Genomic DNA, 26764 nt, shown 5'->3' with positions numbered 1-26764 from the left:
TTTTGTTAAAATGAATTTGATTGAATTGGTATTGAAAAGAGTATCGTTTAAAATCGGTATCTATGTCAAGGTATCCTATCAGTACTGACATCAAAATTATTTGAATGATACCCAGCCCAACATATTTGGAAAGATGAAATCAGATGATGTTTGGCATTTTGCTTGAAAATGGTTTAAATGGTAAGATAATCAATTATCAAAATAGTTGCCGGATGTTTTTCTGTCAGTTGACAGAAATCAATTCATCAATTTTTGACTTAGTTGCGAGTAATGTTTCTAAATGGCAGAATTTCGCTGCCCTGCACAGAGCCCTTACCTCAATGCCATCCAACACTAGTCTTGGGCCGTGCAATATTTCCCACCATATGTAATAGCTTTCCTAATATCAAAAATACTTTACTTTTATTACATTTTGAATATCGCCCCGAAACCTATTCAGCACCTTTGAGATGAACCGGAAAGCTGACTGTGATTCAGACCTTATTGCCAAACCTCACTAATGCTCTTATAACTGAATGGGAACAAATCCCTGCCACCAGCTTCCAAAATCTGATGGAGGGCCTTTCCAGAAGAGTGGAGGCTGCTAAAGCAGCAGATAAATCATCACGGTTTGGAAGCGAGATGTGCAACAACCACATATTGTTGTAATGTTTGAGTGTCTGACTACTTCTGGCCATAGTGTAAGTAAATCACCAGCGCTGTGTTAATTAATGTTGCCAAGAAACACAGCAGCTGCCAGTGAGTAGAGTCATAGCCAAACTTCTTAGACAACAATTTTACACAAAGAATTTTAAAAAAGAAGAATTGTAGAGAAATCAACATTACAAACCAAAACGACATGACAGATGATAAGCTCTGAATGAATCTCTTCACCCAAACACACCCACAACTCCCTACTCCCCTCTCCTCTTCTTTCCTCTCCTCTCCGACAGCTCCAAATACTCAGCTCGACAACCCACTACTGTCATGGAAACACAGAGAGGTTGAGCCTCAGCAGCAACTCCAGATGAATATGACTCAAGGACGTCACTGTAATTTGTTTACTGGCTCCGGCTCCAGACTGCTTGATCATATGCTGGTGGGGGCTCCTTCCCTTCAGAGAACCCAAACCTTTTTGTGTGACAAGATTATCTTCCAGAGAGGAATGCTTAAACAACCCCTATCTGATGTGGGCCTTTGTTCTGGGAGGTGAAAATCAAACCTGCATGTTGAGAGGGAGCAAGATAGGGAGCAGATTCACTGGACTATAACCTTCTTGGTGCCATACTGCAAAATACTTTCTCCTTATTAGTGCAATCATGTTGTGAAAACAATAATGTCAGAACCTCCAATTTTCACTAATTAATTCAAGATAGATTTATATGCACATCTAGAATGTGGAACCACTAGTGTTGCAGGCTGTATGCAAATGTCTGAGTATTGTGGAATGTCTTTTGTTTTGAGTTGATTTTATGTTCTTTTTGTTTTGTTTGTTATTATTTTCTTTCATGTGTTGCAGATGACTGTGTATATGCAGAGTTGAGAGAGTGTGTGTGTGTGTGTATAAGTGTAAATAAATGTTGAAAAAGCTGCACTGGTCTGAGTGTAATCCATTTTAGCAGTAGCATAACACGCATATAATAAGGCCGCATAAGCTGTTAACAACTGAATTTAATGCATAAAAATGCTAAATGTGTCAACAACATTTCAGTTTGTTTGTTATAGAATTGTTATATTAACATACCACCTTAAATTATATTGTAATTTTACCATCCTTTGTTCAGTTTATACTACAACTTTGACAAGCTACTCATCCCTGTCAGACGGATACCTGTTCTGCCCCACACACACACACACACACACACACACACACACACACACACACACACAAACACCTCTGCTTTTGTGCAACGTTAGCTGAGCTCCAGCTAGCTCACAGCCTGACCATCACTGCTAGCTATGCCAAACGCAGGAGCGCCTAAGCAGCTCTCAGACACCGCTCACGTCAAACAAAAGCTTCCCCTGTGTTTTACCCCCACGGCCATGAAACACCCTTGCTCCTTTTTCTCTCTACATAACATCTAGCTAACCTTTCCTATGTGCCAGACAAAGTAGGTGTGTGGGGAATAAAAGCTAAAGCTAGCCCCAAGCGGAGCCCTTCCTTTCAATGAAACGTCAGTTAACAGCCAGCCAGACACAGGCAGCACAAAGACAAAATGTGACACGGAGACGAGGAGGTGTCTCTACATCACACATGTGTCTACTCACCATATCCTGCTCAAGCGTCGCGGCGGGTTTGGACATACAGCTCGTTTTTCTTGTCGTAAATAAACAGTCTACGGCCTCAAAACCTCCGCTGTGTCTTTCTCTTTCCCTCACTCTCTCCACCCGGAATGCTGCCTGCAGGACAAGAATGGGATCGTCGTGCGCAGGCGCAGTCGATCCAGGGATGATGTTGGCACTTGGAAAACTGTCGCATGGCAATGCAAAAAAAAAAAAAACCCTGTGTATCATGGATGTGTATAAGTCGACATCTAGCGACATCTACTGGACAACACCGAGTCAGTGTCTCATGTGCACTGCAAAGGTAGCTCCCATTCAACAAGCAAACATCCTTACTTTTTTTACTCTAAGACAGTGACATATTAAGCTTGGAAAATTACACACACACTGCTATAGGATAACAGTACTGTCTAAATAGCACATATCCCGCTCTGATGGACCCTGAGAGCTAGGATCTACTGAACTTAATTCCCTTTTCTTTCTGTCTTTTTTTCCTTTAAAAAAAAAATTTTTTTTTTTTTTGTACACTATATTATAGCCTAATTCTTTACTTGCTGTATTTATATTATATTCTATTTACTTATCTACTTACTTTGTATATGGGTGAGGGTTTGGATATGTTTTTGTATGCTCCTCATTTAAAAAATGCAATAATGAGATATTGAAAAAAAAAAAAGATAAAAGTGATGATTTAAGGTTTCTGTGTTCATTGATGCATATAGATGATCTGGGCCCCAAAAAACATCGCTCACATACAGTGGGGCCCAAAAGTCTGGGGCCAAGATACTCCTATTAGCATTTGTTTCAAAAGTAATAGTAATGTTTTAATTAAATTGAAAATATCAATTTAACAATTTGAGTTGAATCTTTGGAAAATGTACATATAAGTATATCTGTATATCTCAATATTTGGTTTGTCCCCCTTTTGTTTTAATGACAGTATGCACTCGGACTCCACAAGTTTGCGCAAAACCTCATGACTCATGTTATTCCAGTATGATCTGACCATGTTCCACGAAGCTACTTATGGTGTCACAGGGTGCTTGGCTTCTCAGTCTTCAAGTGTCCCCATAAATTTTCAATAAGGTTGAGGTCAGGTGACTGTGGAGGAAAGTACATAACAGTTTTCTGTGGTGTTCAGAATCAGAATCAGTGTCAGTGGGGGTCTCTGGTTTGTTGATGAGGCCAACTGCAGTCGGGAATAAGCTGTTCTTGTGGCATTCTTGTGTTCCTTTTGCGGTTTCGGCTCTGCCACAGGGGAGTGACTCAAAAAGTGTGCGTCCGAGGTTGGCCACAATCTTTGTCCGGCTCGCCTCTGGGTCCTGGACTTGTACAGATCCTGGAGCAAGGTCAGATTGCAGCAAATCACCTTCTCAGCAGAGCGAATGTTACGCTGCTGTCTGCTCTTGTACTTGGAGGAGGCAGCAGCATGGTGGTGATGGAGGAGATGAGGATGGACTCACTGATGGCAGTGTAGAAGTGCACCATCATTGTCATCATTATTTCCCCTCCTGAGAAGTGGTTCAGAAACTGCTCAGATCACTTCTTCTGATTAGAGCCTTGTTTTCTTTATTTAGAAAACTATCTGTGATGAAGATGCTTTTCTATCTTTCAGGGAACTAAGCTTGATGTATTCATCCTCTGATATTGTGCTCACTTTTGGTCTGCCTGATCTGGCTTTGGATACAACCGATCCAGTTACTGCAAAGTCTTGTCAAATTCCATGCAGCGCTCTCTTAGAGGTCATGACTTGATACTGAGAAACCCCCATTTTGTTTAGAATAACAATTTGACTTCTGAAACTCATTTAGTTCTGATGCACAATAATACTTAATGAGCAATGATCTGCTGCAAACTTGAGGTACAGTCTTATTTACAACAGGCAGACACTGGTTGCCAACTGACTTACTTGAACGAGCCTCTGATGAGTATATCAAATCCACCTCAAGGCATGAATCAATGGAAGGGATACAACTGAAGGAAATCTGAGCTTTTGTACAAATGAGTTAAGTTGGTCAATGCACCAAATTTACTTAAATTTGAAACAGATTTTGTCTCGATATTGTTGCAGCTTTGAGTGTACTATATCCAGTGTCTGATGGAAGCTAAATATAAGCACAACGTACAGTGAATGGCACTAAAAGACCTTTTTATACAGCAGGCACTGTGGCTGGCAAAGGTGTATTCTTGCCAGGGAGTCGGCGGTGGTGATTGTCTCGACAAGAGCTTCAGTCATCATTGTCTTTTTAACAACAGGTTATAATGTGCTCTCTGAGCAGTGCTACGTCTGCAGGGCACAGTGGAGGCTACAGTGAGTCGCTATTGGAAAGTGATGAGATGGGCTGGAGCTAGCATGCTAACCCCAGTAGAATAAAAGATGTGACGGAGACAAGACTTAACATTAGCTGGACAGCTGTTGGTGAGTAAAGGAATGACGTTTATACTCACATTTCTTCTAGACTGATAAGTAAACAGCTGTTTATGCTAACGTTAGCTATGTAGCAATAGCCAAACTTACAAATAGCTCCTTTAAACTTGTCATGGTAGCAAAAACAGGTGTTAATAATTCTATTCAAATGTCCCAGTAAGTTATGGCAGTGACAGAGAACCAGCATGAACAGGACCCTGAAACTGAAGCTAAATGGAATTCAGCCATCATCCATTTCATTACTTACACCTGCGGTTTTTCTACTGATAGATGTCTCCTGTAAAAAAAAAAAGAAATTTTGCCGGTTGTGTGTATGCAAGTGTTTTTTTTTCTCTTTGGTATCATTCAACTGACATTCCATGTATATTGAAAATACTGCTCAAGAGAACTATTCTGACATTGTTTATTATCAAATATCATAATTCATGTAAATTCAACCCTTTGGACAAGTGACAACACAATGTGGCTATTTATATGAACACTAGAGTCTGCTCAAAGACTGACATGGAAAAATGCCTTTTGTCAAAGAAGTCCAGGCTCAACTGTTGCCCATAAATCAGGCTCATTATGATTTTGCAAGCGCCACTCACAACACTCACATTATACCCACAATAACAGTGGAATCTTTCATACGAGCTTCCATCTAAATCGTAATGTGATTTCCACATACAGAAACAGACACTGTGATTTCTGAACACAGTTCATAACTGTCCCATCACTGAGAGAACCAGAGACCATACATGATCCTGATGTATGCATCTCTGCTCTGACAGCTAAAGTCCACAATAAAACAGTGAAGACTTTCACTTTGCCTCCGTGTCATCTTCAGAGGGTTCCTCGCTCTCCTCGTCATCATCCTCATCATCGTCACTGTCTTCCTCCTCCTCCTCTGAGGAGCACTCTTCCTCTTTCTCTGCAGCAGGAATTTTAATGACAATCTCATCGTCTGCATCGTCATCGACGACCATGGACTTCCTTCTCTCCAGGACAGAGGGGGTGCAGACTGGGGTGATGTCCTGAAGTGGAAGAGAGAAGCTCATTAGTCACACATGGTCATTCTGGTGCGGAGACTTGTTTTGTTCAAGTTTTCCCATGAATCTTTGCAGCTTTGATTTTCCCTTTGTTGTTACAGTATGTTGGTACATGGGTTTTATCACGCAGCCACAGAGAGACACACGCAATAAGCTTAATGGACCACAGTACTGTAGGCACAGTTATCTGACCCCAGACCACTGAAACATCTGGGGTCATTTTCAGTCTGTGCCAATTAGAAATATTAATGTTGGACTTACATCACTACACGTTGATGCATTCATGGAGTCAGAGGACTTTTTCTTCTGAGGCACCTGGGCAGACTGGAACAGCAAAAAGAACATTAAAGTCAGTATAAAACACAAAGTACCTCATTATGTTGCACACATAAAACCCTGTGATTTCATTGGAAAAGGACTGCTGTGTCTCATTTCATGTACTTCCATACTTACACTTGGCATTTTTATTTTTATTTTAGTCCATTCTAACTGATGACTATGGCACTACACAAGTGAGTATACTATGTACACAGTGTACTACATTTGATTGTACTGACGGAAGTATCTGATTTGAGACACAGCAGATTTCATGGTTCACATGATAATGCACTCCCAAGGGCAAAGTTATAAGTCAATATTCAGTGATCAAATACTCATGATATTTAAGGTTTTTCTATTTATTCCAGGGAGGGCTTTTTTGTAGTTCAGATAAATACATAACAGCTAGTTAACATTTAAAGTTAACAAACTCCAAACACTTACAAATCCTGGGAAGTCATAATCGATGCCATGAGCCGCGAGCCTCTTGCGGAGCTTCGATTCTTTCCGTAGGAGTTTTTCTTTGATCTTCTCGATCTGCTCGGCTGTTGTTGTTTTCTTGTTGTAGCGTGCCACAGCTGGGTGTGAGGGTTTTTTAAATGGTCTCCCAGAGCCAACAAACAGCTTTTTGTGCGCTTTCTCTGGTGGAATCACATGGCCTAGAGAAAATAGTGAGAAGCACCAAGTTTAGAGTTGCATTTAGAGCAACTGTTTTACCCCAAATCACTGTCGAAAGAAGCGTGTAAAAACAATCTTATAATTCACGTTACCAGATTAAACATAAAACTAACTAAATAATATTGTGATGGCTATGACAGGACCTGTTAGCTAACTTTATAATTGCTTTAACCTCTGTGTGTGTGTGTGTGTGTGTGTGTGTGTGTGTGTGTGTGTGTGTGTGTGTGTGTGTCAGGTGAGAAACAGGAATCATGCTGGTATTTAGCAGACTTGTACATGAGTAATACTCACATTTGATGAGTCTCTCCCCCATGAGGTAATTGTTCATGGTCTCTGCAACAATTTTGGCCACTTCATCACAGTCATACTCTACAAATGCATAGCCTTTGCTTCCACCTGTCTGCAAGTAAAAGATATGAGACGCGGTTAGACAGAAAACAAGTGAATATCACATGTCTGAATTGTTTCATAGCACACATAAGCATTTTATTCAGACTCATCCGACTTCATGTTTTTGTTGGCACATGGGTTTTATCACTCTGCAAATTAGAGAGCAGGTGATAAGCTTAACGTACCACTGTACTTTAGGCTCAGTTATCTGACCACAGATCACTGATACATCTGAGATCATTTTCAGTCTAAGCCAAAACTCTAATGGGCTGAGGAAGCAGATGTTAAACAGTCACTTCAGCAGGGATACCTCAGTGTCCTAAAAGATGGTATTTGTATTATTCTAGAGAGAACCCAATGTTCTTTTGAGGAAACCAACTGAATTAGGCTTAATGCCGTCACATATGTAAAACTTGTATTTCGTCATTTCATCCTCTTCGTTACCTTTTTACTCCTGGACAGCCGCAGCCTCAACACCTTCCCGAATTGTTCGAAGTAAGTTTTGAGCTGAGGCTCAAACAGCCCCAGAGGCAGGTGGCCGACATAAATCACCCCTGGGGTCAGACCTTTCCCCTGAAAAAAATAAATACAATAAAAAAAGAAGGTAAGACAGACAAATAATGATTGGTCACCTGAAAAAGTCTTATTTATTTACTTTATTTATCTGGTTAATATATTACCATCTTACTATTTGATACCAGTCTTTATTTTTTGTTACTTCTCTTTGAGGCCAGTGTGTCACAATGTTGTTTTACACCGACACCCTATTTTACAACTTCAGACAGTCAACCACAAAAGAGTGACAGGACAGCCAAGTGTTGTAGCTTCACAGACACATCTATAAGTTGCACTAAAGGCCATTGTCCCACCAGTGTCTGCTGAAACACTAATCAAAGTTAAACCCCATGTTTCCACTATGAGGACATTGAGTCCTTCACTCATTTATTTGATGCCTGTGCTCATTCAAGTAACTTTTAGACCCAAACCTTCTTTTTAATCTTGGACACTCATAAGGTCTTACATAAAGTATGGCCTATTTTTATATGTAGAGTATAATTACAATGAAGTTAATAACTTTATAGATTTGCTGTGTTTGTTGGACAAATGCCAGATTTCTTCCGTTTCCTCCTGACAAAAACGTGTTATATATCGTACTCCAAACATTGTATGACGCTGTATGTAGTGCATTTAAAAACTAATAAGCTTTAAAACCATCTAATCTCCTGAAAAACATTGTTGAGAACATTTTCAGATGAATTTAAGTTTTTTTTCAACTTAATATTTGTATTATGTATGTTTTACACTGTACAACCTTACTTCAGCTTGTGTCGCTGTTAGGATTTGTTTATTTTTGCTTTATTTTACTCCAACATTCCCTGAAATTATTGTAATGTTTTAGTGATGTTAATAAAGTTAATCAAAAAAATGAAGCATGTGACCCTGTCGAGTTACCATGTTAACGGCCACCATAGCACTGACCTCTGTGGAAACATTAACAGTATTTGGTCGCGTCAAACAGTCGCCATTACTGATGTACATCACAAGTTCCAACTGCATCGGGAAACTTTGTAACTCCTGTTATCTCTGAGTATGAACATAAAATGTGTAGCTGAGCTAAATGAGCAGAAGTCTCCCTCGTGGAATACAGCTACATGTTTCCTCCAGGGCCACCGGCTCATCTCGACCTACCTTGGCCGACTTGTTCTTCTTCACCTCCTGCACCTTCTTCTTGAACTCGGATTCCTGTTTGGGGTTCAGAGCCAGCAGCTCTTTGGCGGGCTTGGAGGCCGTTTCTGCTTTACTTTCAGTCATTTCGATTAATAAAAGACATCAGTTGTAAGTTGAAAAACAACACCGTCACACAGCTAACTGCTTACCACGTTGGTCTCTTCATCCGGTTGCACATGTGGTGACAGACCAACAAAGTGCAGAGAGAAGGTTTGACTGAATCTAGAGCCGTGCGACATCTACAGCGCCACCTGCAGGCGCGGAGGATGGGGGCACTTTTAACAGCAACCGTCAATGCAACTAGTCTGAACCTAAATAAAAAGTGTTCAGTTAATGCAGGTTTTTGTGTTTTATGCCTTATTAAGTGCCTTGATTATTAGTATCTTTTAATTATGACATCATTTTCTGCATACATTATATTCTGCCATGCATATCTCCTAAGATATTGTAATTTATAATGTGTATAGCCTTTCAATTTAATTTTTTATAAACTTACTTTGCTTTTTTATTTTATTTAAAAATTTTTAATGATGTTGGTTTTTGTTTTTTGTGCTATTGTGATGTCCCTCATGGTAAAATATTTCTGGTGAAGGCTTTTGTCCCAATTTATGCTTGGGTCCTCGGCCTAAATCTGGCCCATATACTTCCAAATCTTGGCTGATTCTGGCTTTTATACTGCAGTGTTGGCTGATGGCATTGCTGTATGTGGGCCGGACATGGGCCGAGGAACCATGTATCTATTGGCATAGAAGAAACACAAATATTTTTGGTATTTGGGAATCAATTAAGACTCTTAAGTCTTGTTCTTGGTCCCGTTGATATTCTCTTTAACATAGATTCAGTCTTTTTTTTTTCTCATTGAATGTTTTGTGTGAACGTGATTATTATAACTTATAGATACAATGTCATAGCTATGAATTAATATAATAATTATGTGATATAGATAATAGTTTACGTGAGGAAAAATCCCTTATTCAGACTTTCCTTTTTAAATGGTGAAAATGAGCTTCAGAGTAAGATATACAAATAAAACAAATAATAAGTGGGTGTTACACTAAATAAATTATTTCTACTCTTCTTTCGGAAAACGTTACAGTACAAAGGACGGACAGGGAAGGAGGGGCAGAAGAGGAGGTGGAGAGAATAATAACAAGGGGGTGGAGTGTTTACTGGGGAAATAACAAGGTGAGACAGACAGATCAGTCGTGCACACCACAACATCAGTGCTTGTAAATTCATGACATGGCAACAAAAATCATCTACTTCACAGTGAATGGGAGACCAGAGCAGGCTGAGTTCCCAGTGGATTGTCCTGCCCAGGATGTCAAAGGTAGGAGCAGAACATTACATATAAGTTCACGGATGAACTGCATGTTTGAAAAGTATTGTAAGGTATGTGTAGTATGTGTAAGTGTACCCATATCATGTTATTAAAATATTATAATTCTCACATAGAGAATTAATCAATTACAAGTGAAAAATACATCATTTTTTTGCAAACAAGAAAACCTAACTGAAATATGCATGGATCAGATTTATACAAGCAGATGAAAGAATTGTGTGAAGTGTTGTGGAGGTTGTCTGGGCTGCAGACAGCCATGCAGCTGCCACTGACAGCTGACCATTCTGAAGGTCTTATTGCAAGCAGCTTTTGTTTACATAATATAATCAATGTAGTGTGTGTGTGTGTGTGTGTGTGTGTGTGTGTGTGTGTGTTATACTTTTGCATGTATTTTTATCTGTCCCAGTGTTAATGAGCACAGACTGGAGTGCCTCTTTGGCAGCCCTAAAAAACTTAAAGTACCTAGTCACCTTCTATAAAAGGCAACTAATGTGTTTTTTATTGATGATAAATCATTTACTAAGGCTTTATATTCATATCAGTTATAAGCCATCATTAAGAACAAATTTGGAGCAATGGTGGAAGAAGAAATCTGATCTTGTTAATACCAAAAACTAGTATTACTAAGTACTTATTTAAAAAAGAAAACCATGTAAAATCAGGAAAATGTAGCAAAAAATTATCAAAAGCAAAAGTGCACTCAATGCAGTAAAAAAAACCCTGAGACTGTTATACTGTTATTAAATTATTATGCATCATGCATTTATGTCTAAACAGTATTTGACTGTTGAAGGTTGAGGTGGAGCTAACTTTAAATATTAATGATTGTTTTCATAACGAATTAATCTGCTGATAATTTTCTAAATTCATGATAAATTGTTTGGTTTGTAAAACTTCAGAAATTCAAAATTCTTGTTCACTTTGAAGCTTTTGAAGTTAGAAGCAATGAACAACAAGTGCACATAATACATCCATGCAAGTGCATCCCAGCTGGGTTCATCCCTTTTTAGTGTCTCCTACAAAGACCTCCAATTGTCATCTGTGCTGTACTTGCAGCATGTTTCTGTATTTGGTTGTGTTGTGAGTATTTGCAGCACATGTGTTGTCAAATTGATGCAGATGTTTTCTGAATTTGTTTGTGTTTTGTCTGTTTGCACGTGTTTTCTTAAGCTGCAGGTTGTTGAGGTGTTACCAAACCTTGTATTTCATTTTTTTTTTAAATCAATGAACAAAGAAAATGGAGTTGAAATTAGTTTATATTATAAGTTGTAATAAGTACTAACAGTACTGTGTCACCACAGCTCATTAGAATTATGTTTAAGTCACTGAATTTTATCCTTCAACAATGCAATGCAATTTAGTAATTATAAAAGGCTCCATGACTGAATGTAATTTCATTTTCTGTCAATTGATTTATTGATTGATAAATGAATTATTTCATCTCTAATTGTATATATGTTGGGTAGCATCATCTTTTATACGCTCTCTACATATTTTGTATGTAAAATCTTAATTTGAAAAGACGAAACTTGTAACTGTACTGAGATACATTCCACTACTGGTTGCCAGGTTGTGAAAAACCCGTTTGGCCGACGTTTATCCTGCAGTTCCATTTTTTTGAAAATCCATTTACAAATGCTTGATGGATTACAAAAAAAAAAAAAAAAACCCAAAAGTAACTTAACTAGATTTAATCTAGTTCATGTTCATCTGTGAGGATTTGTTTTCACAGTTTGGTAACTCAAGTCGTTGTTTTTCATGGTTTAATTATAAAAATGGTACAATTGATCTATAAAGCTTCAGAAAAGGATTTAGTAACAATTGATAAAGTGATTAGTTACTACTTATAACCCTTTATAAAAAGTGTTACCTAAAAGAGAAGGTGACTATAAACATTGTAACATATTTTCTCAGGACATAGTGCGAACTGAATCCGTTCTTTTAGATCTTTTCCGCTCTGCAGCGGAGGCCGGACCCCACGACATCCTGAAGCTGTACAACCCCAAAGGCAACATCATCAACATCTCCCCAGGTCTAGAGCCAAACAGCCCAAACTCCTGCTACAAGCTGGAGGTGGTGGCCGCCGACTGCAACAGTGAGCCGTTAGGTATCTTTAACTTAGCACCATGGGCATCAGGCGGCTTGAATTTATTTAAAAACTGTTGGCAGTCTCTCTCTTTTCTGGCTTGTCATTTCAGGTGCGGAGCTTGCTGGTGCACTCGGGTTTGACCTCTCATCCATGGAAAAAAGGTAGGCAGGGTGGGAAACAAGTGAAAAAAAGATGTACTAAATGGATTTAATATCAAATATGAGATATGAAAAAGTAAACAAACAGTTAAAAGTAAAGAACATGATGTCTGGAGCCATCACTGACGGTGCGTGGGTTCAGACTGCAGGGCCTGGAGAAGAAAATCCTGATCGAGGCTGGAGAGACTCCTGCAGTGGTGTATGAGATGAAGAAGCAGGTGGATTCATTCCAGATAAAACTAGAGGTAAGTTTTCTGTGGCTTTAAAGCTGCTCATGAAATTTGGGGAAAGAACATAGAACTTATAATATACACACATACAATGGCATAATCACACCAGCAGTTTGCTGTTTGTTCATTTTATATAAAGTATATAAATTTAAAGCTGTACTTATAAATATTTCAATATTTTCATAATTGTTCAAATGACTATGTAAAGTAAAAAGGGTTTACTCATAGTTATGAAGCCAATGACAACTATCAACAAACTCTGGACTTCTCTGCACTAAAATGCTTTTTTCTGTTCTTTTAGCTCCTTGTTTTTGTTTGCGGCCTGAAATCCAGTTTTCATCAACTTTGTTTCCAGCCGCAGCCAGTGTTGGGGAGTAACTAGTTACATGTTACGGGATTACGTCATTACAAACAAAATGTAAATGTAATCTATTACAGTTACTGAAGAAAAAAAATGCAATTGAATTACAGTTACTAATGAAAATGTTGATTAAACTAAATCAATGGTAATAGAAAGTAATCAAAAAGTAATCAAATGTAATAAGTTACATTACTTTGATAAAATAATTAAAACAGCTACATTACTTACATTATTTATTACATTTTTAACAGGTTAATTAGTAATCCGGAACCTATTACATTTCAAAAGGAATATGTTAAAGTAAAGTAATAGTAATAGGTTTCCCAACACTGGCCACAGCAGGAAGCTGTATTACTGTGTGGTTAGCATCAAGTGAAAGATGAAGGATGCTAATGTTGCTTCAAGTCTTCTGGATTTCATAAAGAGGCAACTTTCCATGACATTTTAGGCATATGAACTTTATTTGGTGATAATATGTCAGATAATGTGTTTACAACTTGCTCCACAGCCTCCAAGTGGCCAAAAAAAGAATAATCAGTGCAGTTTTTCAGATATTCATACATCAGATATCCTGTAGATTATTTTAACATGTAATTGATAGATTAATGGCATGAACTTAACTTTTGCACAGACGTTCTTGGCTCCCAGGTGATGTTCTCCCAATGAGTTTGGTGATCTGACATTTACTATTTCAAGTTAATTTAACTTAGAGTGTTGACTTTCTGATGAGTTGAAGGAATGAACTGCTGAAAGTTCACTCAACTCATTGAATGAAATTTTTAAAGAAACAAAAAGAAAGTTACGAATATAACTACAGCTCTGTGAATCCTGGCTGACCGCCAGAGGTGGTGCTTTAAGCACTGGATCTTCCGTCCCGCATATGTGTAGGTCAAGTATTTAAAACATATTATGGCCATTTTCAGTGTTAATCATTTCATTCTTGGTGTCTACTAAAATAGCTTAGGAATATAGCTATTAAAAACATTAGTTAACTTCATTTGAAAACTCAATTGCTGCCTTAAAAATGTGAATAGACAGAACTTAAAATGGCAATTGGTATGATTAGTGTTAATTATTTTAACTTGAAATTGTAAGTTGAAATAATGTAGAACTGCATGTTTGTTTTACAAGACAAAGCAATGATTCTTGAATGGATGGTGTAATCTGGTTGTTTAACCCAGAGAATCAAGTGTAAACAACAAATGATCACTAATTAAACATGTATAACAACTTTTTGAGCTGAAACAAAGTTTTTCTTTTTCAGCAACTTGAACTTAAGATTTAAATTTAAGTACATGAATTATTTTTACAGTCTACTGTTTTGTGGTGAGACCCTTTTTCCTTATTGGTACAGTAAATATTGAGCCACTAATAATAATGAAAATATTTTGTAATACCTGACCTACATTGTGATGGGTCATTCTGGGGATTTAACCTCTGACCTCAGCTGACTGGATTTTTTTCCCCATTCTTTTTCAGAGTGTGGAGCATCTGAGTTGGCTTGGCCTGTTTAAAGACCTGTCTGAGGGAACACACAAGCCCTCCCCCTTCTACCACAAGAGAACCCTGCGGAAAACCAGGGAGGAGTGTGAGCACGTCCGGGAAAAGTTTCTTCAAATGAGGTACGTTCACACACAACACAAACACACCATAAAGAACTGTTATACTGTACGTCCTTTGAACATCTAGTTATCATTAATGAGTATGTTGTCACCCTGCAGCTCTCTGGAGGTATCAGAAGAAGTGAGGCAGTACCTTAAAACCCCAACCTTTGATAACTGGTAAGTTGAATGTGAACAGTAAGAATGTACCTGCAGCAGCATCATCATCATGATAATCATCATCAGTGTGATGTGCTGGGTGTCTGTGCACATGTGTGATCACTAACAAACACCCAGTGCACCTGTTTCCTCGGTGTACAGACAATGAGACGGACGGTCGGCTAATGACAGTCATGGCATACGAGCACCTCTGATGCATCTCTGACGAGGACAGGAGCCCTCACCCTTTTCTTCTGATTGACATACTCATCTCAATATGAATAGGTCTGCAGAGGGCTCCCGAATCAAAAGAAGGTCTTCATAAAAGGCTTAATCAACCCACCATGTTTGAAGTGGGCTTCACGGGGAGAAAGCGCATGCCGCATTCAATGGGGCTCGGTCATCATTTTATTTGTCCAAAAGCTTTTAAAGCAAACCCATGATGATGGAGGTGGACAGATATGAGGTTATGTGCACAACAAGAAGAGAAGCTCGTGGCGTCACGTAATCATAGTAAATTACAAGATCCATTTGAAAGCCTAATATGCTTTCTTTTTCTTTTTGCCATGTTGGCATAGGAGTATTTTAAAGGATGAGGCTGGCATTATTCTACATTGTTGTTAGTGTCAATAAGACCCATAATCCAATAAAAAAGACCAAAACAAGCAGTGTATTAACTTGCATCTCAGTACTTTCTGACTTCACCACTCTGTGGCACTCAGTCCCAGGACAATCATTCCTACTGAGGACATATACTGTTTATACACTTTGTTATGTTGCAGCCTTATGCTAAAAATGAAAAATAAAAAAATATTTTACCCTTATCAATCTCCCCCATATCCCATAAATTTATTAAAAAGGAAAAACTGAAATATCACATTGACATAAGTATTCAGACACTTGAAGTTTGGCTCAGGTTCCTCCATTTCTCCTGGAGGAGGCAGACAACCATGAGGAGGTGATTCTAGTTTTATTTTGACTCACGTTCTCCTCACTAGCTGGATCTGGACTGCTGGTTTTAGATTTTACCAGTCTGGACGGCTCTTTGGAAAAGTCCAGTTTTGGAAATGGTTTTCATTTGGAGGAAGTAGACAACAGAAAACTATCTGCTCCTTTGAACGCAGCCATACTGTAATAAGTTGTTATGCATAAGAAATGACTGGATGTTTTTTTCAAGTTTACTCCAAATAGATTTAATTTACATGGAGCAAAATTATAAAAGAAGTCAGACCCAACAATTCCACCATGAGCAAGAACTGAGTGAAGGCGGCAAGGAACAACTCCCTGTTACAGGAAGAAACCTTGAGCAGACCACCAGGCTCATGGTGGACAGGGGGGGGGGGGGGGGGGGGGTAGAGTCAGAGGAAAGGGGAGAGAGGGAGCGGGTAGAGTCAGAGGAAAGGGGAGAGAGGGAGGGGGTAGGGGGAGAGAGGGAGCGGGTAGAGTCAGGGTAAGGGGGGAAAAAGGGAGGGGGAAAGGGGAGAGAGGGAGCAGGTAGAGTCTGGGTAAGGGGGGAGAGAGGGAGGGGGAAAGGGGAGAGAGGGAGGGGGAAGGGGGAGAGAGGAAGCGGGTAGAGTCAGGGTGAGGGGGAGAGAGGGAGGGGAAAAGGGGAGAGAGGGAGGGTAGAGTCAGATGAAGGGGGAGAGAGGTGGAGGTAAAGTCAGAGGAATGGGGGGGGTGATGGGGGTGTTTGGTTAGTCTCAGGTCGTACACTGAAGACCAGGTGCGTGCAGGTGAGTGCTCACATGCAGCCCAGTTACCATGGAGATGTGACTCCATGCTCTCAGGGTTGCGTTGGTGCTCGAGGAGCAGAAACCAGTCCTCACCAGAACGAGTTTTCTGCTCGCAGCACCTGTCGTGCGCGCTCGTGTCACGTGCACGCTCCTGGTTGTCATGCGCGTGGGTTACGAGACAAACACAAGACCCCCCCTCCAATAAAGATGTCCCTCATTTGGAGCCAGAGTGTCCGAAGAGCCTGGACAACCAGCGGTTCTTCTTCTTGGCCTTGATGCGGCTCTCCAGAGCGTCCAGCATGGCGGCCATGTCGCTCTCCTTCTCAACCCACTCCTGCTGCTTCTCCCTCAGGATGATCTGGAGCTTCTGGGCTGAAGCCTGGAGAGAAGCTCTCTCCTCCTGCCACTGTTCCAGACCGAGCTGCAGCCGCTCCTCTGCTTTGTACTGGGAGGCGGCAGCTTCAGCGTTCACCTTTCTCAGATGCTCCAGCTGAGACAAGTAGGAGGCCTTTAGTCTTCCTGTCTCCTCCCAAGCTTCCTCTGTGGTCCTCAGCAGATCTTTTTTCAGGTGATCCACTTGTGATTGAGCCTCTTGCGCAGCAAAGGTCTTCTTCTGCAGCTCCACCTTCATGTGCAGGGTCACTGTCTCCGCCTGTGACCTCAGGGCCTCTTCAGCAGCCAGCTTTTCTCTGAGCTGCTGGATCTCACTGAGAGGAGCTTGTGTTTTCTGGCTTCCTGCAGCCTCCTCTCTGACGTCCTGGTCCGTCTGCTGCTCCTGGTCCCTGTGGGTTCTGAACCACTGGAACTTTGACGGAGCTTTCTTGTCTTTGGCAGCAATCCTCAGACTCAGGGCCTGCTGCAGCAGCTCTGTCTGGAGTTTCTGCAGGTGGAGGTTGACCTTCTCCACCTCCTGAGCCTGTGCAGACTCAGATTGATCCTGAGTGCTGCAGGGAACAAGCCTGATGGCCTTCTTCATCACAGTGACCTGATCCTTCTGCAGTTTGACACTGAGATCCATGATGCCTTTCTTCAGAGCCTGGATCTTCTGCTGCTGCTCTTCTTCTCCTCCATCCTCAGGGTTGTTGATGGTCTGGAGTCTGGTGGTGCAGGTCTCCAGATCCTCATGAGCCCTCTGCAGCTGCTGAGTCAGCTCAGAGACGTCCCTCTCTGTAGGAGCCTTTGTGTTGGCATGTTGCTCCTTCTCTTCCAGCTGAGCCGTCAGGTCCAGGATCTTCCTCTGAGCAGCTGCCAGTCTGCAGTGACACATCTGCTGCTTCAGCCGAGCGTCCATCAGCTGCTGTTTCAGAAGAGCGTTCTCCTTCATCAGCTCGCTGAATGTGACCTCGTTCATTGAGGCATCCAGCTGATTGTGTGGCTTGGCGTCCATTCTTCTTCTCTTCTTAGTTTGTGTGTTTTCCTGTTGTGGCTTCTGTCAACGTTGGCAGAGAAACTACTGACTGAACAATCAGCTGCTTCAAAGATCCATGTTCATCATAGAGTGTGATGTCACACTCTGTCTCTTCAGAATTCAGATCAAAGGTGTTCTGTTGGAAGTTTGAAAAGCACTGTTGCCACGACAACAAAATATGATCTAGCCAAGTAAACAACAACAGTAAAAAAAGAACAATAAAAAACATCAAGATTGATAAATATGTATCTATTAATTATACATTTACAGTATATTGTGTGTGTGTGTGTGTGTGTGTGTGTGTGTGTGTGTGTGTATGTGTGTGTGCGTGCGTGCGTGTGTGTGTGCGTGCGTGTGTGCGTGTGTGTATGTGTGTGTGTGCGTGCGTGCGTGTGCGTGCGTGCGTGCGTGCATGCGTGTGTGTGTGTGTGTGTGTGTGTGTGTGTGTGTGTGTGTGTGTGTGTGTGTGTCCAGGCAGTGGGAGGACGCAGAGATCATGGTGCTCCTGCAGGTCATGTACACAGATCTAGATTTCATAGCGACCTTCAACATCGAGCCTGAAGTTCTGCAGCAGTTCCTGTTTGAGGTCTACCGCAGATACAACAACATCCCTTTCCACAACTTCAAACACTGCTTCTGTGTTACCCAGATGGTAAGTGTGAGTGTGAGTGTGAGTGCGTGTGTGTGTGCGTGTGTGTATCTGTGTGTGTGTGTTTGAGTGAAGTCTTATCAGGGCAAATCATAGAGAGCCCAATTGTGTCCGTAATTATGAAATGGGGCAATCATGCCATCACCTTGAAGGCTAATTGGTGAAGGACATTTAGCCCTCAGGGCAGACAGATGACTCACTGCCTCTGGACGCTCAGCAGTCGTCTCAACACATCCATGAAGGAGGACACCTGGTGGTTTGAAATCTCATCTGAGGCATTTTTCACATGTTTCTGATGCACAAATGTTCAATTCTTCACAGCAGCTATAATCGATAACAATGCATCAGATGTTTCAGCGCATTGATTGTGTTTTATGGCCCACAACCACAAGACCTACTGATTGATTCACTCACTACTCACAACCTCATTTCCAGCTGTTTCCAGCTGTTTTCAAAGTAAAACCCTGTGGTCAAAGCCAGACCCAAGGAGCAGACAGACAAAGAATGTAGCTGGTGAACATCCTGGAGCATTTAGCTGCGAGAGAAGTTAAGACATTTCCTTCAGGATTTAGTGGAGATCAATACAGAGCTGAGAGGACAGTGAATTGTTGGAATTACATTCATTACATTGTTTGCTAAAATGCTAACATGATAACTTTATACGGTGATAATATGTAAACATTGTGTTTATGGCTTGTTCCACTTCCTCCATCTGGACAAAAAAAAAATGATGGATGTAGCTTTACCCTAGAGAAGATACCAACTCTCTTTTTCTAAGTTATGTACAACAGAACATTTCCATTTCACATTCTGCCCTTCCCTGTTTCCACATCTGTGAACAGATGTACGGTTTGATCTGGCTGACTGACCTGAGGAGTAAGATGGACACCATCGACCTGCTGATCATGCTGACCTCTGCAGTTTGCCACGACCTGGACCACACAGGATACAACAACGCCTATCAGGTAAAAGAAATCCCCTGTTTATTTTTCCACAGACCGAGCAGCAACACAAAGCAGGGATTTGACATTTAATGATAAGACTGTGTCTCTCAGACTGCTGAAGTCTCATATTAGCTCCACACAGAACAAGGACTTTTATTGAAATAAGTGTAAAAGGATCTTTTCACAGCTGATATAGACAGGAAGAATACATGCACTGCTCCTTTAACTTTAGTTATGAAATAAGTCTGACCGAGATGTGTTCTATCTTATGCCGTCTAGTGGACAAACATTGTAACAATGTAATGTGGAAGTGTGGGGGCTTTCAAACAAAAACGAGCCATATGTGTTATTAATAAGACTGGTTACTATGAAATATAATCCATTCTTTCTAAATTCCCATGCTATGAAATGTAATGATTTACTATATTATTATAAAATAATTCAAATAATGTTCAGTCACTTCCACACTGAGTACAAAGGTTGTTTTCAATACAGAAAAGCAAATATGATCAGAGAGGTATTTGTAAATTTATTGTGCAAAAAGATAAAAAAAAAGAGATTAAAAGGAGATGTGTTTCTATTGGTGGGTTTATATTATGGAACATTCATTCATTCATGCTAGCTTTCATTCAAAATATGTGTAATTTTCCTTTTCAGTAAGTACTTAATACATAGACTGCTGACTTTGTTTTTACTGTATATATAGTTTAAATGTACTGCATTATTTGTGATGACTGAATAAAATACTACTACTTATATATTTGGCCAGTTATATCAGCTAAAACACACTGTACTGAAACTTATTTACTTTATGTACAGCATACTGTTGCATTTGACCTGATGGCTGTCCACTTTCAGATAAACGCTCGGACTGAACTCGCTCTTCGCTACAACGACATCTCTCCCCTGGAGAACCATCACTGCGCTGTAGCTTTTGAGATACTGGAGAAGGTGAGGATGAAAACATAGCGTCTGTGAATGAAACATCCATTTAGAAGAATGTCAAAATGACAGAGGGATTTTCTGTTGTGCAGACAGAGAACAACGTCTTTAGAAATCTGTCCATGGATCAGTACAAACGGATCAGAGAGGGAATCATCAAGTAAGATCCTCTCTCTCTCATTCTCTCAGCCTGCACAGTTTCTAATGTTACAATAACTCAACATTATGCAGTTTGCATTTTATTCTGTTGTAATTGCAGATGCATTCTGGCCACTGACATGACGAGACACAATGAGATTCTCAATAAGTTCAAGTCCATCCTGCCTGTTTTTGACTTCACCAACAAGGATCACAAAGATGTGGTAAGAGGACTGCACACGTAAACCCGGCATGACACTGTGGCATTATGATGAGTGGGCACATGCGTGAAGAATTTCATGTTTTCATGTTATTCTTTTGTATTTGTATCTTTGTATTGAATTAATGAAAGGACCTTATTGTAATAACCTTTAGTAGGAGCAGTAGTGGAAGTTGTTTCCTATGCTTAAATGGATAATATCATGCTGTAATATGTATCTTTATAACTTTATCTTTATGACAGTGTAAAACCGTGTGGCTTTTGGGGTTCTTCCATGGGCTTTGATGGGCTTCTTTGCCCTCAGAGTCTAGGATCGCCACTGGTTGTCTCCTCCTGGTACTAGTTAACTGATGATGATGTTTTGTGACACCTTCTTGTGTCTGCAGCTGATGATGATCCTGATCAAAGTGAGTGATATATCCAACGAGGCGCGGCCCATGGAGGTGGCTGAGCCCTGGCTGGACTGCCTTCTACAGGAGTTCTACAACCAGGTACTGATGCCTGAATATCAGTTTCAACAATATGATGGATTATTTCATTTTTCCTGCCATGATCAGTATTTACTGTATGTAATATTTATTGTAATGTGTCTAGTAGCAATATTTTTTAACAAAGTAAAGTCAGAAGTTACAGATGTTGGTCCTATAAGCTTTAATTCCAGCTGCTCCATCTATCTGTCCTCAGAGTGATGTGGAGAAGCTTGAGGGTCTTCCAGTGACCCCCTTCATGGATCGGGACAAAGTAACAAAACCTTCATCCCAGACAGGCTTCATCAGATTTGTCCTCCTGCCTCTCTTCATCGAACTGGCCAACCTCTTCCCCTGCCTGGAGGTAATATTTGTGATGTCACTAAGGGACACGTAGTAAATCAAGGCTGAGAGAGAGAGTTTATTTATCATGTATCAATTCTGCAGCATCACATCATCGACCCAGTGCGGAAGGCTCTGGACTACTACACAGAGATGGAGAAGGCTCTGGAGAGGGAGAAGCAGAACCGAGCTCAGAGTGAGAACGCAGCAAAGAGCAAGGACTCGTCTGTGGGAGCTCAGAGCTCAGCTGACAGCCACACAGAGGCTGAGTCCTCCAGACCAGACACACACTGAACTGTGGTGGACGACACATTAAAGAACTGAACACAGGCAAACCCCGTTCATCTTATCTAAAGATTATATAACTTTATATCGATTGAAATGAATTTGAACCAACAGAACATGGACTTGACTTGTTTATGTAAATTCTGTATGTTGTTCTGAGCAGTCTGTGCTGTAGTTTTGGTGCATGCTGTATGTGATGTAATCTGCTGGTACTGGACCTCACAATGAAAAGTTTCAATAATAAAATATTGTATTTATGCCATGGTGACCTCACAAAACATGGTTTTGGCATTGTGAAAACAACATCTTGAGAACTCCTCCTGGGAATCCCTTTTAATTTGGTACAAATGTTCACGTAAACTTAAGGATGAACTGATTAGATTTTGATGGACAAGGTTGCAGTGACCTCACTAAACACGTTTTTGCCCATAACTCACAAATTCAGCAGATGGGGCTACTCAGTTGTCATGGAGAAAATTTGAATAATACAGTCAAAGATCTGAGGTTTTATTGACAAACCCACTACACTGAAATATGTTCCACCAAACTGAGAGGTGTTGAGTCAGCTGTATTTTTACAGGGTGTAGTTTGTGCTGCTGTTGAACTGGACTGCGTTATTCTGAGAGGTGTTCTAGTTAGTATAATTGAAAAGAAAAGGGTGGACAAAATAACACAAACAACCGTCAGAATAACAATACAGTTTACTCAGTTACAGTTTTAGCTAAGTGTACCTAATGACCTGGCAACTGATTGTATTCTCCACTTGTGGTGTTGCCATTGACTCATTCACTTTACATAATTTTGAATTATTACTTTCTGCAGAGTGAAAGCGGCTGTAATTCTGTGTTTAATTACTGTCTGAGAAAAACTGCAACATGAAGTAAATGTACTAATCTTCGTGTATTTTCTGCAAGAAATGCATAAGGAAAGTGTGTGAGAAATGCAGTGTGATTAATCTGATTATAGCAGGATATATACAGCACATATTTAGTTTAGTTAGTTGCCATCCAGCCTTAAATGTCCTTGAATCCCTAGATTTTAGTGTGAGGTAAAGCTGTGAATCATCAGTACAGAAGTGACAGGAGATGTTAGACTTGGAAAGATAATTATGGGTTTACTACAGTGACATTTCCAGCAGTTGCCACAGCTACCGTTCACTTTAGGTGAACAACTGTTACAGTGGCTACCACTCTTATTGGAAGGTCAGAGTGTGGAATTTACAAATACACCAGGTTCATTACACTGAAAGTACTTGGCTGTTGGGGAGGAAGCTGACTGCTGCGTTTATTTCGGGCAACAACAGTGTTGACATGCTGTTGGTGAAAATATGAGACTTGGTATTACCTGCTAACAGCCAATTTCACAGTGTAATAAGGGATATTAATGCTATAGCTTCAATTGCTTCAATTTTACTCTGTAATTACCCAACATCTTACAGTAACTCCCAGTAATTACACTACTACAACTTGTCATTATACTGGTTTTACTTGACTGTTATTTCTTAGTAATTTCTGCACATTAATACATAATCAATATATAATTAACAGTTTATAACAAATAAAAAAAACAAACAAATGAATAATGGCTGTTAGCAAATTTCTGTGGTTTAAAAACGTTTTCTTTCTAAAACCTGTCGGGCAACACTAACCTGTGAGAGACCTGTCAAACCAGCAGGGTGCGCTGTTTTTCTAAAGCTCTTAATGGTCTGGCTTTGATATCTATGTGACCTTTAGAAAGCTTTACCAATTATCTTGTACCATAAATGGTTATGGTAAATAACACTAAGAATAAATTTTACTTTTACTGCCATTTATGTAAAAGTAGTGACAAAGTGCTCCAACAGCTGCGTCATCATAGAGAAAATGATAAAAACATAAAACAGTGTGTATACTAATTCAGATGTGTGGTCCCTGAGGCGTGATTGGCTGCAGCTGCAGGAGACGTCTCCATTTTCCTTGCAGGCTGAGTCCTGATTGCAGCGCCACCCAGTCCAGTCCACCAATCAACCAGATGCAATTTAAGACAGAGAGTATAAAAGTGTGGCCAGCCTGTCACTCAGCCCGGTTAATATGTTGCGTTGAAGTTACTGTCAAAGTTAGGGCTGGTAATGACGTAACACCAGATTTGAATGCGTGTTAGTACAGGAAGTTGGAAGCTTGTAATTGTTGGTGCTACATGTTGTTATTGTTAGCAATACCACTTGGTAACAACACATTGTGCGGTATTTTGCACATACAAACACCGTAACAACATGTCGACCGATTGAACTTGGACAGAAGTGCTAATTGCTAATTAAATGTAAATTACCACAGGTTTCACTTCTGTTGATGTGCAGAGCAGCCATCTTGGATTTTGAGGTTGAGGTTGGTGAGATTCCTTCCTTATTTCCCAGCCAGGAACACAAATTCAGGGGATGTTCCAGTTGAAATTTCTGACTCGAACATTTTGATTTTACCAGTAAAATTGAAACGCAGCAATATCCACAGCTCGCCAGTTTACCTCCTGTAGTTGTTGATGGATTATGTTAATTGTTGAATTAAAAGTAGAACTGACCACACACCTGGAAAACTTTTTTTCAGTCGTTAGGTTTTATTTTCATTTTGGTTTTCCTTTAGATAGTTGCAACTCTGAGTCCTCTTTCGGTTACATTTAGTTCTGTTCTAAACAGCATCCATCTGCCCTGTTTGCCCTAATTTCTTGTTAGTACCAAGTTTCCAAGTTAGAAAGAGGAAATTTATTACAAGATATTTAAAATATAATCACTAAGTTTCGGTATGATGTTTCAGCTTTTTCAGTAGCTTGAGAAGAGCTTTTGTGTCTCAAGAGGACAAAAGAGAAGTGGGTGTTTGGCCCTCTGTCAGGGGTTGGTGCTCCAGCCTTCAGTTCTTGCCTGAATGAAAAGCTGTCTAGGCTTTTTAGATCTTAAAAAATCCAGCTAGCAATGCAAGTGAGGGTAAATAGCATTAGCATAGCAAATGGCTCAAAGAGTTGTGCAACAGCCGACCAGTTTCACCATTTTGAGTAAAAGGATTCCCCCAAGGCTTACAACCATGATAATTAGCTGTTAGCTGTCCAGGTCTACGGTGAGAGGATCATCAATCTGCCCCTCCACAGCAGAGATAACTCATAAAGCCAAATAAAGATCTGGACTATATTTAGGCTTTAGGCCCTTTATTATCACCACAGTAGGAGACGCATCTGACTGAAAGAAGAGAAGGCTCCAAACTCCTTCACCCTGCCCGCAGAGAGGGAGCTGCTGCAACAGCTGCAGCACCAACAGAGCTTTTTCTTTTCCACAGCAGACATGTCAAAGCAGGAGAAGCACAGGTGTAACTGACGACATGAAACATTCACCGTCATTGTTAATGAAATTAGTTTCACCTGTGCTTTTAAGTCAGAATGTGTGCAGACAGAGCAGCGGCATGTGTACAGTATGTGTGTGTCTGTGCATATGAGACAAAATAAACACCATGACTGTGACATAACAGGACACAGTATACACAAGTATTTGTGTGTACAATAGAAAGTGTGTAAAACAAAAGAGAGAGACACATATATAGAAGAAGGTGCTAAAAGCACAACTCATCTTTTGGTCCTGGGCTGGTTTAGTTACTGTGTATTTGTGAAAATCACACGTTTTAATTAACATTCACATTAACATTCACTGTTCTGCCCATGTGTCCCAGTAAGCCATCACAGTGTGACAATGGGCCAGCATAGACGATAGGACCCTGAAAATGAAGCTGCTGAATGGAGTTTATCCATCATTCATATTTCACATAAAGAAAAGGAATTACACATGCAAAGTACCTAAATGAATGATTCTATGGTTTCTGGAATAAAAATAAAATTAAATGTACAGCTGAGTTTAAATCAGTGAACCTAAACCTGCACTTCCTGAGCTTTGGTTTAGTTTCAGTTTGGACTGCAAGCCTAAAACCCTGAGTCATACAGTTGCTGTATTGTAGATTTCTTTCTACTTGACCTTCCTGACAGAAACTTTGCAGCTTGTTTTATCTGCTTTCTGCTTCTCAAATCCTAAACAGGAGTTTCAGTAACACTCAGTGACTGGTTGACAGGGAACACACAAAATGATACTAAGGTGAGGAATGGCAAAAATTTGAATGAACAAATACAAAATCCCTTCCGTGACTTTAAATGTGATCTCAGTGTCACTATGCAGGTCCCATTTCAAAAACTTTGAAACAAATATGAATAAATAGTGATAATTGAACCCCAAATGTTTTACAGCCATACCCTCTTACATAAATACATTTAATGATTTCAGCGAATGTAGTTTTTAAAATAATCAATAATCTTATATCGGTACACTGTCATTTTGCAGTTTAGGTCACCACGGATTGTGCAAGTTGAGCAGATGACTGAGGTTTATCTTATCTGTGCCTCACACAGAAACTAACTTGAAACTAACTACTTTGCAAAACGCTTTCAAATTACTGGCTCTAGTTTTTATACTTGTAGGTAAGACCACTGATTTATAGAGCTCAGAAAATCTCTAAATGCACTTACTCAAGCTGATTGAAAACGTATTATATACTAAAATGAATTAAGAAACGCCTCATCACCAAAGAAAATGTTTTTCATAAGATTTGGCAACCCATTCTTGAGGGATGGGAGGCGATATGCAAGACTTAACCCTAAGCCCATGTACCTGAGACAGTGTCAGCTGCTGCTCCGTGGCTTTGACATTTGCACACTTTTCTGTGTTCTGACAAAAATGCTCCTTTTTTTGTATATTATATATCATAATGGAATATTTCACTGTCTGGACGTGAGAGTTTAATATGTTTTAGTCAACCAGGGAGGAAATGTTCAGGTATATAGGCTACATATAAATAGT

General features: G+C 40.1%; 3 protein-coding genes and 2 non-coding genes across 6 annotated transcripts in view; 1 reads left to right on the top strand and 4 right to left on the bottom strand.

The window, feature by feature from the left end:
• clasp1a (cytoplasmic linker associated protein 1a) overlaps positions 1–2399 on the bottom strand; it is a 92894-nt gene extending 90495 nt beyond the window's left edge. The window contains exon 1 of the mRNA XM_056388841.1: positions 2248–2399. The gene's annotated coding sequence lies outside the window, so the exon portion shown is untranslated. The remainder of the gene's footprint in view (positions 1–2247) is intronic.
• Positions 2400–5079: 2680 nt separating this feature from the next.
• On the bottom strand, positions 5080–9019 carry nifk (nucleolar protein interacting with the FHA domain of MKI67). The gene is made up of 6 exons (XM_056389372.1): positions 8797–9019; positions 7552–7680; positions 7009–7117; positions 6484–6698; positions 5983–6045; positions 5080–5706 (listed from the first exon to the last, which is right to left on the bottom strand). The coding sequence occupies exons 1-6, from the start codon at positions 8917–8919 to the stop codon at positions 5494–5496; spliced, it is 852 nt and encodes a 283-aa protein (XP_056245347.1). The 5' UTR covers positions 8920–9019; the 3' UTR covers positions 5080–5493.
• On the bottom strand, positions 5822–5952 carry LOC130178175 (small nucleolar RNA ACA64). The gene has a single exon (XR_008829131.1). It is a non-coding gene; the product is annotated as a small nucleolar RNA ACA64 (small nucleolar RNA).
• Positions 7230–7359, bottom strand: LOC130178174 (small nucleolar RNA ACA64). Its single transcript, XR_008829130.1, has one exon. It is a non-coding gene; the product is annotated as a small nucleolar RNA ACA64 (small nucleolar RNA).
• Positions 9020–10037: 1018 nt separating the features above from the next.
• si:dkey-219c10.4 (high affinity cGMP-specific 3',5'-cyclic phosphodiesterase 9A) lies at positions 10038–22963 on the top strand. Of its 2 annotated transcripts, none has more exons than XM_056389292.1 (14): positions 10038–10165; positions 12123–12272; positions 12376–12427; positions 12567–12669; positions 14495–14637; positions 14737–14796; positions 18391–18568; positions 19408–19530; positions 20368–20460; positions 20544–20611; positions 20711–20813; positions 21196–21300; positions 21494–21640; positions 21724–22963. In XM_056389292.1, the coding sequence occupies exons 1-14, from the start codon at positions 10078–10080 to the stop codon at positions 21910–21912; spliced, it is 1602 nt and encodes a 533-aa protein (XP_056245267.1). In that variant the 5' UTR covers positions 10038–10077; the 3' UTR covers positions 21913–22963. The 2 variants fall into 2 exon arrangements, with proteins under 2 accessions (XP_056245267.1, XP_056245266.1); XM_056389291.1 differs by having other exon boundaries at positions 12123–12284; positions 21724–22962.
• Positions 22964–26764: the final 3801 nt, after the last annotated feature.

Source organism: Seriola aureovittata, chromosome 11, assembly GCF_021018895.1.
Source record: "Seriola aureovittata isolate HTS-2021-v1 ecotype China chromosome 11, ASM2101889v1, whole genome shotgun sequence".
NCBI classification, from domain to species: domain Eukaryota; kingdom Metazoa; phylum Chordata; class Actinopteri; order Carangiformes; family Carangidae; genus Seriola; species Seriola aureovittata.
The sequence above is the reverse complement of the archived record's forward strand: the minus strand, read 5'-3'. Positions and strand labels throughout refer to the sequence as shown.

What these genes read in the sequence shown, in the direction of transcription:
- nifk (XM_056389372.1), bottom strand. Translation starts at nt 8,919, where the DNA reads ATGACTGAAAGTAAAGCAGAAACGGCCTCCAAGCCCGCCAAAGAGCTG. An exon ending in AGAAGAACAAGTCGGCCAAG is followed by an intron (nt 7,681 to 8,796) that starts GTAGGTCGAGAT and finishes TATTTTTTTCAG; the next exon opens with GGGAAAGGTCTGACCCCAGG. An exon ending in GGGGGAGAGACTCATCAAAT is followed by an intron (nt 6,699 to 7,008) that starts GTGAGTATTACT and finishes TATTTTCTCTAG; the next exon opens with GCCATGTGATTCCACCAGAG.
- si:dkey-219c10.4 (XM_056389291.1), top strand. Translation starts at nt 10,078, where the DNA reads ATGGCAACAAAAATCATCTACTTCACAGTGAATGGGAGACCAGAGCAG. An exon ending in GCTTCTGTGTTACCCAGATG is followed by an intron (nt 18,569 to 19,407) that starts GTAAGTGTGAGT and finishes ATCTGTGAACAG; the next exon opens with ATGTACGGTTTGATCTGGCT. An exon ending in ATCAGAGAGGGAATCATCAA is followed by an intron (nt 20,612 to 20,710) that starts GTAAGATCCTCT and finishes TTGTAATTGCAG; the next exon opens with ATGCATTCTGGCCACTGACA.